The sequence below is a fragment of the Amphibalanus amphitrite genome, unplaced genomic scaffold (assembly GCF_019059575.1).
Source record: "Amphibalanus amphitrite isolate SeventyFive unplaced genomic scaffold, NRLGWU_Aamphi_draft 000349F_arrow, whole genome shotgun sequence".
In the NCBI taxonomy this organism is placed as follows: domain Eukaryota; kingdom Metazoa; phylum Arthropoda; class Thecostraca; order Balanomorpha; family Balanidae; genus Amphibalanus; species Amphibalanus amphitrite.
This window is the reverse complement of record NW_024881844.1, coordinates 24,073-37,694: the sequence shown is the minus strand read 5'-3', so window position 1 is coordinate 37,694 and position 13,622 is coordinate 24,073. Positions and strand designations below refer to the sequence as shown.

Below are 13,622 nucleotides of genomic sequence, written 5' to 3'. Positions count from 1 at the left end.
CCTGTATGCTAGTGATGGGAAAGAGGTAGTGGAACGGCGAACTGTTGATGATGCCCTGCTCGAGGTCGGCGTCTCGACACTCCTCGGCGGCGTCCAGTAGGATCCAGTGCAGTGTGTAGAGTAGCTTCGTGTCCACGGCGCCCAGGCCCTGCAGGTTCGACTCCCGCCTGTGTGGAACAGGGTCACGGACAGTCTCAAAGGGCGCCCAGACCCTGCAGGTTCGACTCCCGGCTGGGGAGAGGGTCACAGTCTGAGAAGGCGCCCAAGCCCTGCAAGTTTGACTCCCGCCTGTGAGGCAGAGTTTCAGTCTCAGAGGGCACACGGGACCCGTAGGTTCGACTCCCGCCTGTGGACAGGGACACAGTCTCAGAATGCTTCCGGTAGGTACCTGTCGTCTCAGGAGGCTCATAGGATCTACCGCTTGACTGAAAGGGAGAAAGGAACAAATACGATCACTTACACGGACTCAAGACTACACAGTATAAGTACACATTTATTGCTTTTTGCGCCGCAATAAAGATGAGTCTGAGCCTCCTGATCCTAACTCGGACGGACAATCAGTCCACGGTCCGACGCTGCTGCTCACCGGTTGTGCAGCAGGCTGGCGGCGCAGTGGACCACGTAGGGGAAGGCCGTCTGGATGAGCCGCCAGCGCGAGATGGACTTGATGGCGTCGGTCAGACTCGGCGACAGGCCGAACAGAATGTTCTGCACCAGGACCTTCTCCAGACACTGAGACAGTCCGAGGCAGTCAGTCAGGACCCGTCGCCGAAGGCGGTACTTTGAACGGCTACAAAAGAATAACGGCAAGGAATGTGCTTACGATGGCTATTTATACTTCTGAGGGGCTGAGGACCACCTAAGTCGGTTCGAGATGTGTTCCAACTAAGCCTCATACCATTCATTACAAGTTTTACTGGTCACAAATAGCAACGGATATGACCCACTCGGATATGCATGCGCGTCGGTATAGCTGCCGTCGGGCTCCAGCTTTTACAGGCGGACATCATCTCTGACATGGCTTCCGGGCGAGTCTGTGCCAATCCTCGGGGCGCCGATACCGGGGAGCAGCTCCTGAATAAATCATCGTCGGTCGTCGGCGCCGGCGATACCCACAGTCCCCCTCCCCCTTTCTCTCGCCGTCCCGAGTCGGCCTTCGATGGAGCGCAATGGCTTGCTGGGAATTCCCCTACTCCGGCTCTCTGCGCCTGGTCTATTGTGTCGGTGATTTCATCCTGGCTCTGCGCTCGGTCATCCCGGTTGGGCGGGGAGTGGACCGACGCCGGGGCGGGGCGACCGGTTGGCGGTCGATCCCGGCGCCATCAGTCACATCTGGTGCCGTTTTCGCGCCACTTACCACCGCCCCTCGGGCGCGCCGGGCGGGGAGGCGGGGGCGGGGAGTCAGTGGAGCCGGGCGGGGGGAGGGGGGGTAGACCGGCGCGTTCGGCCAGCGGCCATTTCTATGTCCATCCGCCGGTATGGTGGCAGTGGCACAGTGGCGGTCCCGGAGGATGACCGCTGCCGAGTCGCTGTGCCCCGTGGGAGATCGGCAGATGAGCCGACACTACACGACATTACCTGACACCGCCCGACACACCGCAAGACTGTGCTCGACATCGCCTGACCGACAGGGGCCGACGTGCTGCTAGCCTACTCGCTTTGATGTCGGAGTGACGATTAGTATCCTTGTGTGAATTGTGATGGTTAGGATATGCATAATTGGTGGATTGGAGGCTTAACGTTGTAGGTACATTCTGCTGCAAAGCCGTTGAATAATTTATAAACGATATAGAAATAACCAAAGTCCAAATGCATAAAACTTATAGCATACATATTGAATATATAACCACCGACAGTTTTGGACAGCTTCGTCAAAGAAGGTGCTTATTGAGCAGTTTGACTTCTCACACTTGTTTTCACTCGTGTTGGGTATATGAGCTCATGAATGCCTCGTGTTTATCTGAATAGAATCGAATGAGCGACTTTATAGCGAAAAAATTAATAGGCCTCCGTATTTACGAACAGCGCCATACAACATTGAAGTGAGCGCGAATCTCTGACTGGACTGGCACGATAAGGACCTCAGACTTAGTGGCCATCAGAACATATCGATGCTTTTTTTTTCGAGGCATGAATAAAATGCCAAATATTCACGATACAAAAAAGCATTACAATAGCATGCAGTTGTCCATGGGGAAAAGGACCGTTTAACTTTGCTTCACGTAATTACACAAAGGTTAGTTGACACCACACAACTCACAATCAAGCGTTGAATCTTGCATAGGCGTAGGAACATGGGGGCGGGGCGGGGCGGGGGGCCATTGCCTCCACTTTCCAGCCATTTTTTAGAAGAAAAATCTTTATTTTTGATTTAAATACAAAATTAAAAGCGGGAAACCGTTCAGCAAGATGAGATGAGAACAAAACTGCAAAGAATTTCTTCACAGGGGTATTTAGGCTCTCACAAAGTGACATTGAAGTTTCGCCGCCCCCCCCCCCCCCCCACACCACCACCACACACACACACACTTTTCGTGAGGTTCCTACGCCCATGGAATCTTGGTTGACTTGATAAGTGTTTAGAGAATGATAAACGAAGCAGCATACACAATGAGTCTAAAATTAAAGAGCGAAGCTACACAACAGCAGCTAAAGAAGCCTTACGAACATAAGTCATCCCGCCACCGGGCGCGGACGGAGCTGATAAATTATCGCCAATTCTCACCTTGCTGGCTTCCTTCATCTCCTGGGCAGCGTGACGCGGTGGTGAAGAGGGGGAGGGTGGGAGGAAGAGACCGGGGTGCGTCAGTATACAGCCGTATAGGTCAGTCTGCCTCCGTGCAGCGCCGCAGAGCACGGAGCGGGTCTCCCCTCCGGCCCTGCCCTGGCCTCAGCTAATGGTGGCGGCTAGTCTCGTTAGCGCAGAGGGTGCTGAGATGTCACTGATTTAGTGTAAAGGAAGTAATGGGTGAAACCATGTGGGAGACTATAGTGTGTATGTAGGTATGTATGTAGTATGCATATACGAGTAAATGTATTTATGCATGTCGGGATGTAGCTGATTAAACATGCATGCTTACATATACGTGCATTGGATAACTTCGTGATGTTTGTTTTTGTTTGTGTTTATGATATGCGCTATGATTGCATGTGTGTATTCCATGTTTATTTTGATGTTTTGCGTCCAGACTAGGTAATGACTAAGCACGCATCATTTAGGCAGCTGTCAATAAATATGTTCGCTTTAGTCATGTTGACGCTAGTCAGACGATGATGTAGTGACGGCATATGATTGAACATGAAATCTTACCACATACTGCGAATGCATAGCATCGGTACGGACACTCGGAAAAATAAAGTTAATACCACAGACAAAAATATAGCAGGTCCCAAACACTGACTAGAACCACACACTCCGTAAACTGAAAGGTGAACAATTTCCTTTTTAACAGCATCCCTAAACACTGCACATAATCTTTTCGAGAGAAAGGATTTGAATGCTGAACAGCGATGGAATAGGCCCTTTCTCTTCCCTCTCGTCATGCACTGATGTCACCAGAAAGAGACAAAGTCCCGGCCGGCGGTCAAAGTGGGCACATGCTCTGCTGAGGCGGGTTCCACCACCGCGCCGGCCCTCATTCCAACAGACTACCGGAGCCGCTGTTCCCTGCTGGTATACACCTCACACGTGCTGCACTAAACCGAGAGACTACGTCAGGAGACTAGGAGACTAAGTACCAACCGTCAACGAGGGCGCACAGTCGGGAAAATATACGGCAATGGTAGGGCGATGTATGAATGTCACTCGTATGTACGTCAAATGCAGGCCTTGTTGATGTATAAAGCTCAAGTCAACATGTTACACGAAATAAAAACAATAAAGAAATCGCTAAGCAGATGGAAAAGGATTTATAGAAAACAATCACATCTGCCTAACTAAATAATGTTTTCTTAGGAGCATAACCAAGCGAGATCGTTTCTAAGGGCATTTCACAGCTATACTTCTACTACCGTCACTTGGATGGGGTGAGATTTGACAGGGCTGACCCCAGAAATGAAAGATAGATTCTACTCGACCAGAACGAACCACACAAGCTTGCATTCCACAACGTGCCTCGACGAAATTTGTATCCATCACCACGACAAAACATTGAACCATGACATTGAGGTGACTTACATGGTGACTTGGAGCTCTTTGACAATACTGAAAATAGTTTTCAAACATTATTCGAACATCAAGCTGCTATGTTTGACCCAATTTTCTCATTTACTGCAGTTCATTATACATCCTTCTCGTGATATGTAACTAGAAACACATGTATATGGCTAAAGGTATGTTTTAGGTGCCTATATTATATTGCTGAATAAGTTGAATAAGTAGAATGAGTTCATTGCTGAATAAATTTGCAATTCATAAAAGTATTTCGATAGAAGAGGACAAAGAACACAGGCAATTAAGCAGTTTTTAATTTCAACGAAGGCCTGAACGGATACAGACACCTGTCCTTCCCAGCTCCGCTCTCCGGAAGAAGTACTTGGTCGATATAGGCACTGACGGACCCGGGAGTCCTGCCGGTGCCTTTGGGACACTAGATCCAGCCTATGATCCAGCGCTCTGAGCTGCAGTCTGGCTGGTGGCCTATACTCGCCTCGGGACAGCCCCAGCTCGCGTGGCAGTCGGCGGCCGTTTGCTGGCAGTAATCGGCTGTAACCGGGCCGTCGGCCGGCTGGCGCCCCACGTAAATAGTCGCCCGCCGGAACTGTTTATCGCATTCGGCGCACCCGACGGTGGCGACTGTCTGAGAGCCCGCCCGGACGGAACTTTCCCGGCTATATGGCGCCCGCACAGCCCATTGTTGGGAAAGTCATTGGGGTACCCTGCGGTAGGCACGCGCCGGTCGTCAGTAGTCAGCGTTCGGTCATGACGGTCACCGCCACCGACACCTCTGACTGAACCCCTCTGACGGACCCATCTGACCAGCCCCACGGACCTCTGACCGGCCGGCATCTCGTCCGACGGCAGGACTAATCTGGCTCGGGTGGCTGCCGGCCGGCCGGCCGCTCGGCCGCCCGCAGATTCCCTATCTATTGATCGTCGTGCCACCATGCTGACGGATGCGGCCAGGCTGCCATCAGCGCTCGGGTCGCCCCGGCAGCCCGCTCCTCCTTCCGCCCCACCCCATCGGCGCCGGAGCCTGGATAACCCTGCCGGCCGCGGCGAGATGCGATACTGAGCACTGGCAGTATCCGTGACCGCCTGAGGGCACACAGTCCGGGTGCTCGCTAATGTGTCGTCGTCTCGCGCCGCTGCACTGACGGTATCGAACGCTTAACTCTGAAGTTGGGAGAGAAATCAGTAAGGAAAACAAGAGCAACAGGCCAATATACTTAACTAATTGCGAAAGCTGGAACTCGACGAGAAGGCGGAAAGTTAGGCGTGCAATGTAAATGCTCGATTTGACACGCATCTGCTATTCACTGGTCAACTCACAGAACTGCAAAAACAACGCGAGCACGGCTAGATGCTGTTCCGCCGGCCCGTTGTGTGATGCGGGACAGCCTACCTCCCAGAAAGCAAACTGTAGGGACACAGCTCTGCCTGATGCTGGTCGTATTTGCTCTTTTCGTAGCCCTTTCGTAAATATTTAACATCGTAAGTATACTTATCCATATTGCTCTATGATACTTGATCACCTTCCACAATAGTTGAATGTGACTCCCGCAGAATGCGGTGCTCTTTTATTGACAGGAGGACACATCACCCATGACCATTTGAAGGATTTAGAACAACAATATTCGCTTGACCACTTGAGTTCTCATTTCCATTTCAACACAGTATTTAATAAAACATGAAGTAGGGGAGAGTGGGGTAAGATGCCCAGGGTGGGAAAGACGCCCCACCCCCTCTAGCGGGGAAACAAAGAATCGAACCTGGAAATTAATGTTCGTAGCGTAAAGCGGAAGCCTGCCTTGTTAACTGCACAAAAATTTGCGAAGCTCAGTTGGGCAACGGCTGGCTGGTGATTGCATGTTTTTTATTTGCTGCTTTCAAAAAATATTTTGGCGTCAAAACATTGTAAATATCAAAGAAGGTTGATAATTTTTGCGTCCCTTGCTATAGTCGTGATACATTAACATGCGTGTACTGTGTCCCGAACAGTTTGTTTCAGGGTGTAGTTTTATGGCTAAAAAATTGTGCTGATTTAATGTTACTTCGGTACCTTGGGGTAAGATGCCCCCTGTCCTGATGGGGACAGACGCCCCCCTAAATCCGTAGGCTGTCCTTCAAGCAGCCCGTCAAATCATTTATTACATACTTTTGATGAGAGACAAAAGCCGATCTGGGACTATTGAGAGTCCGGTACGGTCGGGTGCTCCCCATGCCGGTCTCTCGGCCAACACAGCGACTTTTTGGGCGGCATCTGACTCTGAGAGCCCTCACGACGGCCTCTGTGGGCTCCATTATTGGTTCCAGGGCCCCTCACGACATCCTTTGAGGGCTCCCACGCTGGCTCCACGGGCCGCGCTGGCACCTGAGGTCCCCACGATGAGCTCCAGGGCCCTCAAGCATCATGAAGACCTATAAGGGCCCCACAGTGGTCTCCGAACGCCACCACGGAGGCTTGTTTGGCCACGCTGGACTATGATGGCCCTAACGATGACCTCTGAAGCCCCTTACGACTACTTTTGAGGGCCCTTACGATGACGTTTGGTGTCTACCGCAGGCTCGAAGGGACTACTGATTCGTTCAGGCGATTCACGTGCCTATTTATGTCACTTTTAGTGCAGGGGGCATCTTACCCAACGCCAGGGGGCGTCTTTTCCACCCTGTGGGGTAAGATGCCCCCTTTCACTTCTTCAGGAAAATGCTTAATAGCAAAAAAAAGTTATCATATTTCAGGCACGAACGTGTGATATTTTTGGAGAAAAATGATGTCGGCTTCCGTTGAAACTCCAAGTTTTGGCTTTCCGATCGTCATTTTCGAATAATATATGACATAGTCAAACCCTGGGCATCTTTCCCCACTCTCCCCTACACTAACTGCGACGCATTTTCGAGCCTTTGAGGCTTTCAAGAAGATTTGGAATTTAGATTATCTTGTCAGTCGTCATGTCATTACATCCAGGGCTTTTTATACCGGGTGGCCCAGAAAAAACGTTCCCAACTTTAAATCAACATTTCTCAGAAAATGATAAAGACACAACATTGAAACTTCGAATAGTCAATGCGGCGTTTATTTTCAGTAAATTGTATTATTTTTATATTATTTGGGCAATTACTTTTTAAATGGTTCGTGTTTCTAGCATGCCATGTAAAAATTACTTTTTTGCTCAGATGTTTACTAAAAAAAATGTGAGTTAACGGGCCACTTCCATTTCGGTACCACGGCCTGCAGCCATGACTGCTACTGGCAACTAGCCTCACTGATGGTTCAGGCCTTAGAGTGGCACATTCCCTCTAGCTTTTTTCCTTATTCGGTCGATTTACTGTTTGATCTTCTTGAAGGGAGGGCGATCAGCAGTAACCCATGCACCGTGCCACTCCTTCTGCTCGAAACAGGACTTAGTGTTGAAACGAATTGCATCCATTAACACCATTTTGGCTCAGTATTTGAATATTCGGCACATACCTAAGTGGGACAAAAATATATAAAACAACAACACACGTGCTGGTTTCATTCACGTGTTCCATTTTTCTATTTTTTTTCCTAACATGGTACGTCTAAGCCAATCATCACTACCGTCCAACATAGGCAAAAAAAGCAAAAACGTCTTACTTGATTCAACATAAGATTGCTGGCTTGAAAATTATGATAGAGTGTTATAATTTGACATACCAATGCGCAAACAAGTGACGCAAACTTTATGAGAATTTTGGCTCGTTATTTGCACTCAAATTTGAGATACAGGCCTCCAAAGTTCGGAACGTTTTTTTTTTGGGCCACCCGGTATATATTCTCGATGAAGCCTAAAATTTTGTCAAGACACATCTCATTATTAGGGATCCATCTGAGTTAGAAGGGGCAAATCGTCGCGCTCGCGCTGGTAGGTACCAGAACACTATTCTTCGCGGCCCGTCGCCTCCCGGCCGGGCCCGAGGCGTCGCACTCGCATCCTGCCGGTGGCATAATGAAGCGTCTCGCATCTGGTAGCGGTCGGGCCGGGAAGGCCGAATTGTAGCGATATGCTGAGCGTGCGCTGAAGACGCCACCGCCACCACCGCCGCCGCCGCCGCCAGCAGAGCAGCCTTGGGGCACCGGGCTCGATCAATACCCTCAGATCCAGCGAGCCGTCACGGAGGCCGCCAGACCGAGTCTTTTTACCTCCGCGGAAGGCTCGGTCCAAGACGCCGGCCCTAAAAACCCGGGCAGTCACAACATGTCATCTATATGGTATCGGCTGCCGGGAGGGCCGACGGACGGGCCGCGGGCGCCGGCGCCGGCGGGGCCATTATCGGTTTTCCCCGCGGCGGCCCTGCGCCGCGATGTCAGTGCCGCTGCTCCCTGGCAAGCGGCGATAAGGCCCGATTCGATTTTGTCGGTCAGCCGTGCGCGCGGTGATGGACGCCACTCTCCACATTCGGTCAGCGGGCCAGATCGATTCCTCCGCGGTCGCTATGGCAACGCTCTGGGCGGTTCCAAGCGGGCTCTCGCGCTAACAATCTCTGTTGCTGGCGGTGGCCGGCGGCGGACAGCATTCGGGTCAGCCACAGGTGGCCACAGACCGACCGGTCTGGCTACAGGCAGACATCGGCGGCATAATGGGATGGCATATGTATGCAATATGACGCTGACCCACCGCCAAACGCGTGCACCCGAGGAGGACAGGTCACACAAACAGCAGCCGTGCGCCGACTCTCTGAAACACGCGCCTGTAGCAGACGCCAGATAAACAATTTATTACGGCGACCCGGCGTGAGGGTAAATACCCCAGGGCAGCTGGCTGCAGGTGGCTACTGGCACAGCCGACACCTCCACGCGGCGGTGGCCGACCCAGAGAGACTGACTGAGCCAACAACATCGACGGCCGCCGAGAGTAGGTAAGCACCTGTACTGCAGCGACCGCGAATCACTGTGATGGGAAAATTGGTGTACTGCATTTAATGAGTATTGAATGAATGAATATTGTCTTCTATTTGTTATCTTCACTCACGTAAAGCTTCGTTTTTAGCATAACCATGCATAATTAGCGAGGGGCGCTCAAAAAGTTCCGGGGCCCAACCATGAAGAAGTTGTTATTTCGGCCTGCAACGCGGTGTATTCAATGATGTGTTTTTAGGATGTCCAGTTGCTTAGCCATTAACCAATCTGCCTTAGGGGAAGTTGGGGGAACGCCGAAGACTTTTTTTCTGACGCCCGTAGCACGCAAGGTAGACAACATACGCTATTCTTGTTGGCGTCATTCGAGAGGCCAGTCTTTTGCCTTTCAAACATACCAGGCGCATTTGATGAATTCACATACCGTTAAGCGCACAAACTAAAAATATCAAAGAAGTGACTTTTTTCGGCGTTGCCCCGGACTGCGGGGAAAGCCGAAAATGGGAGAAATGATCTACGGGGAATGCCGACATTGATGTTTTGCCATTTTATCTCAAACTTTATCCAGAATTCATCAAAGCTGACACACGTTTCAAGAGCTTGAGGACGCGGTGCACACTGGAAGTTATAATTGTGTGATATAATAAGAAAATGCCAGGTAAATAATTCCTTATAGGCCGTTGTGTCGGTTGAAAGTGTAATTTGTGTGACTAAAAATACGCGTTGCTATTCTACAGCAGTAAAGTCCACGTAGCGTGCTTTTAACACGTGCGTAATCGCACGTTTTCGGCATTACCCCAGCCAGCCATACTTTCATTTGCAGGCCCATAGCTTTTCAACGTGCTGTATAAATTTCAAATAGGCAGCACACTTATGCAAAGACATGCTAAAGATTACTTGACCGAATTGGCCAGACAAACGGTAGCATAATGAGTAAAAAATGCAGCTTCAAAGGCGCATGTAGTACAAGGGAAACGTACCTTGAAAACGCTCTTGGCGCCCTCACAGTCGAAGTATTCCGAATGACGACTCGTAACAAACATGCGATAATTGTAGTCACTTAAGCTTCAGAGCATCACTGACAGGTGGCATCCATGTTTTACGGTTTTCGAAATATCTCGAATTTCGGCTTTGTCCCAACTCCGGCATTGCCCCAACTTCCCCTATGATTGGCGAAGCAGTGAGCTGTAGCTTCAAGTTGTCATGTCACACCCACTCTTTTCTCCGAACCTTGCACCCTCTGGTTGCCACCTCTTCCCCAATTAAGGAAATTGCTTAGCCGTCACAACTTCGCGGACACCAGATAGACTAAAGCAGCCGTCTTGGACGTGCCAGATAGATCCAAGCCCCATTTAGTTGTGGAGGCCCTGAGGGCTCTCGCGAGGCGCTGCGCGAAATGTGTTCGTCTTAACGGTGGCTTTTTTAATAAATGAACATTTTTGGTCTTATAACCTTCGCCCCAGTGGGGGGGGGGCATATGTTACCACCCTGTCGCGTTTTTTGCGTATAAATAAAAAACCGCGGCGCGTAGCGCCGCGCCGCTTGGCATAGCTTTTCGTACATCAATTTTGGACAATGTGTGAAATTTTTTACCCCAGGTCATGCCAGGTCAGGTCACCAGGTCAAGTTAACTGACCAGGCCTAAAAAAAAGTTTGCAATCATGTCCAGCCTGCAGTGTTTGTCAGAAAGGTTTCAAACTTGGTGGATTGCATGATGTTATAGGCGCCTACAATTTGTATATCTCGGATTTTTTATATCCGTGACCTAAGGTCAGGTCAGTGGCGTGACCTTACCATTATAAGTCAATGGAGAAAAATGAAAATGCCTCTAGATACGTGTGTACGCTTGGGAACAGTCCAAATATTTCAGAATCACAATAATTTGGACCACCCGTGATGACCAAGGTGTCATTTTTGCTGATAGCCTCTACAAAGGTCATCCGAGGTCATTTGAGGCTACAAACAGATTTTTGCCAATAACTCGCGATTGGAAAGAGATAGAACGCTGGGGATGGCTTCATTGTGTTTGTCTTGTTGAGACGCATCGAATGATATGCAACATGACCTTTTCCGGTCAGGTCATGACCTTGACCTGAGGTCAAATTTTCAAGTTGACCTTTCAAGGTCAAATTATAGTTCATTCAACGCGTCTCGTCGAGAGGAACACGATTCTGGCAATAGAAATGTCGTTGCTTTTTCTAGTCAAAAGTTATTGTCGAAAAACACTTTGCGAAAAAACAGCTATTTTTGGAGTTTTTGCCCTCTGGAGGCTAAACCGTTGACCTGAGGTCAATTTTGATGATGACCTTATCGAAAGAAGAGTTCAAAAGCTATCGATTGCTTTTCCGTGCGTTTTTCTAGCTATCATAGTTCCTGAGATATAAGCATGTTTTCTGAAAAATATAATGACATTTGGCAAATTTTGACCTTTGATGACCTCCAGTGACCCCAATATTGCTCCAAGATGAAAAATGACCGAAATACTTTCAAACGTACGCATTGAGAGCTATCGACTGCTTTTTACCGCGTCTTTCTAGCCCTCTTAGTTTTTGAGTTAGAGGTGGGTGGTAACATGTGCCCCCCCCCTCACTAGGGCGAAGTTGGCCGAGACCGCCACTGGGGCGCGGGATAAGTCGATGCCGTATCTCTACTCCTTCGTGGTCGGGCCCGGAACTTTTTGAGCCCCCCTCTTAGAGGTAAGCGTTAAAAGGTATTCTTCCATCATCCTTTGCGCTTTTTATGCCGCAGTGGATAGCTAATTGTCCGACTTTTATACCCAATGAGGATAAATAACGGAAAGGCATTGAGTGGTGATGGTACAAAAATAATCCGGGATGTTGTATATTCGAAATGCAGTTTAGTCTTCGTGAAGTCAAGTAACTGAAATTATTTTCGAGAGCTTCTTCTTGGCGTAAATCGGTAGGAATTCATGCGTCGTTGCCTGTCCTCCGTTTTCTTACTCTCTTTAGGTAAAACATAATCATGCTTTATTACCACATTGCTGACTTGCCCTATACGTTGAATCGTATGTTGCTTCATTTTTTAAAGTATTTATTATGTCATTGATATTTGATCTGTTATTGGCGAATTTTATCTAAAATAGACATAGGAAAGTATTATCTTCATTTATTTCGACTTAAATCGTCAGATGTATTCACGAACATTTGCTTATGCACTATTAAATAGTGACTAAAATGAAAGCATAAGTGTTCACCGTTTTAATCATTATGAATTATTAAAAAATAAAAGCGTGCATTCATTTCAGTTTTTCAATAGAATTTACAGGGATCAACTAATGGCGGATATGAAGAAGACTTCGCAGCCACTTACCACGCATGTTGCCTCATGAAGTTTTCCCAGCTTCGGTCGTATAAATGGGCTGAAATAAAAGCCTTGTATTAATACTTGATTGAAAATCCACAAAAAGTGTATGCGAAATCACGTGATGCTATTGAGTAGCCGTAAAACACACAAAAGACTGCATTTTTAATAAAGGAGTTAAAAATATGATATCTTAGGGAAGAATTTATCATCCCAGGACGTATGTGTCGAAATCTCACGCTCAGGCTACCAAGCTTGGGTCAAATGAGCTGGTCCTGTCACGTGACTTTAACTTTCCAAACAGTTTAACTTTTTGAGAGTAAAACTGACCACGTATTTGACCTTTTCGGGATAACTCTCTCCCGCCCGGCACGCCCGGTCCGTACCTGGTCTGCCTCCAGAGGAACAGCTGGATGGGCAGCGGCACCCCGCCGCCGCCGCCGCGCCGCTCGTTCATGGTGTCACTCAGGGCGGCCACTGTCTGCAGGAGTGTCGCACACCGCTGTCGACAGCTCCATGTCTCTCCACGGGACAGCCCGCTCCGACCGCCTGGGGCCGCCGAACTGCGCCAGCCGGCGGGCAGCGCAGCCGCCGTCGGGCGCGCGCGCTGCCCCGGGCTGCAGCCGCCGCCGGCGACGACCTGTTGCGGTCGACCGTCCGTCCGTCTCCCAGCTGAGAGCGCCGCCGGCCGGCTCTCTCCAGCGTCGATCGGCCGCCCCCCGGAGCCGGTGTTTATTGAAGTGGAATCTCCTGGCGGCCGGATACCGGTGTTTGGCGCAGCGGGAGGTGTCGGCACTGTGCAGTGTGCACTGTGCACGTCTGGACGGCCGACGGAGAGGGGCTGCCTAAGGTTCCAGCCGGTTGGTGGCTGCTCTGATACCAATCGACCGGGGACTGTCTGTGGGTCACACCTCCAGAGGCTGAGCGATGGCACAAACGAGGACCTTTACCTGAACGTAATGGCTAAGGCTATTACAAGACTGTATGATAACGAGACTGAGACACTGTAATGATCCGTATAAGTTGTCTCAGATTGGAAATGCAATACGAAATAGAGCTACAGGACATACTTTTTATTGCGGACATTTGAAACTAAATAAGGATTGCGGAATTTTTGCGTTTATGGTACAATGGAAATGAATGAACAATTCATGTATGTGCTCACCGGGCGATCGTGCTTACATGCAAGCCAATATGGGCGTTATTGGCTATTTGCTCACTCAATCACTTTATGTACTAACATTGACCAATATCTTCTTCATC

At 49.4% G+C, this 13,622-nt stretch overlaps 1 protein-coding gene across 1 annotated transcript in view; it reads right to left on the bottom strand.

Moving 5' to 3' along the window:
• Positions 1 to 12,984, bottom strand: part of LOC122389222 (protein unc-80 homolog) — a 66,865-nt gene extending 53,881 nt beyond the window's left edge. The window contains exons 1-6 of the mRNA XM_043381046.1: positions 12,746 to 12,984; positions 12,369 to 12,417; positions 4,178 to 4,204; positions 2,726 to 2,746; positions 587 to 732; positions 2 to 167 (exon numbers count right to left, since the gene is read on the bottom strand). Coding sequence (XP_043236981.1) covers positions 2 to 167; positions 587 to 732; positions 2,726 to 2,746; positions 4,178 to 4,204; positions 12,369 to 12,417; positions 12,746 to 12,816 — 480 coding nt within the window. The 5' untranslated portion in view covers positions 12,817 to 12,984. The remainder of the gene's footprint in view (position 1; positions 168 to 586; positions 733 to 2,725; positions 2,747 to 4,177; positions 4,205 to 12,368; positions 12,418 to 12,745) is intronic.
• Between the last annotated feature and the right edge of the window lie 638 nt (positions 12,985 to 13,622).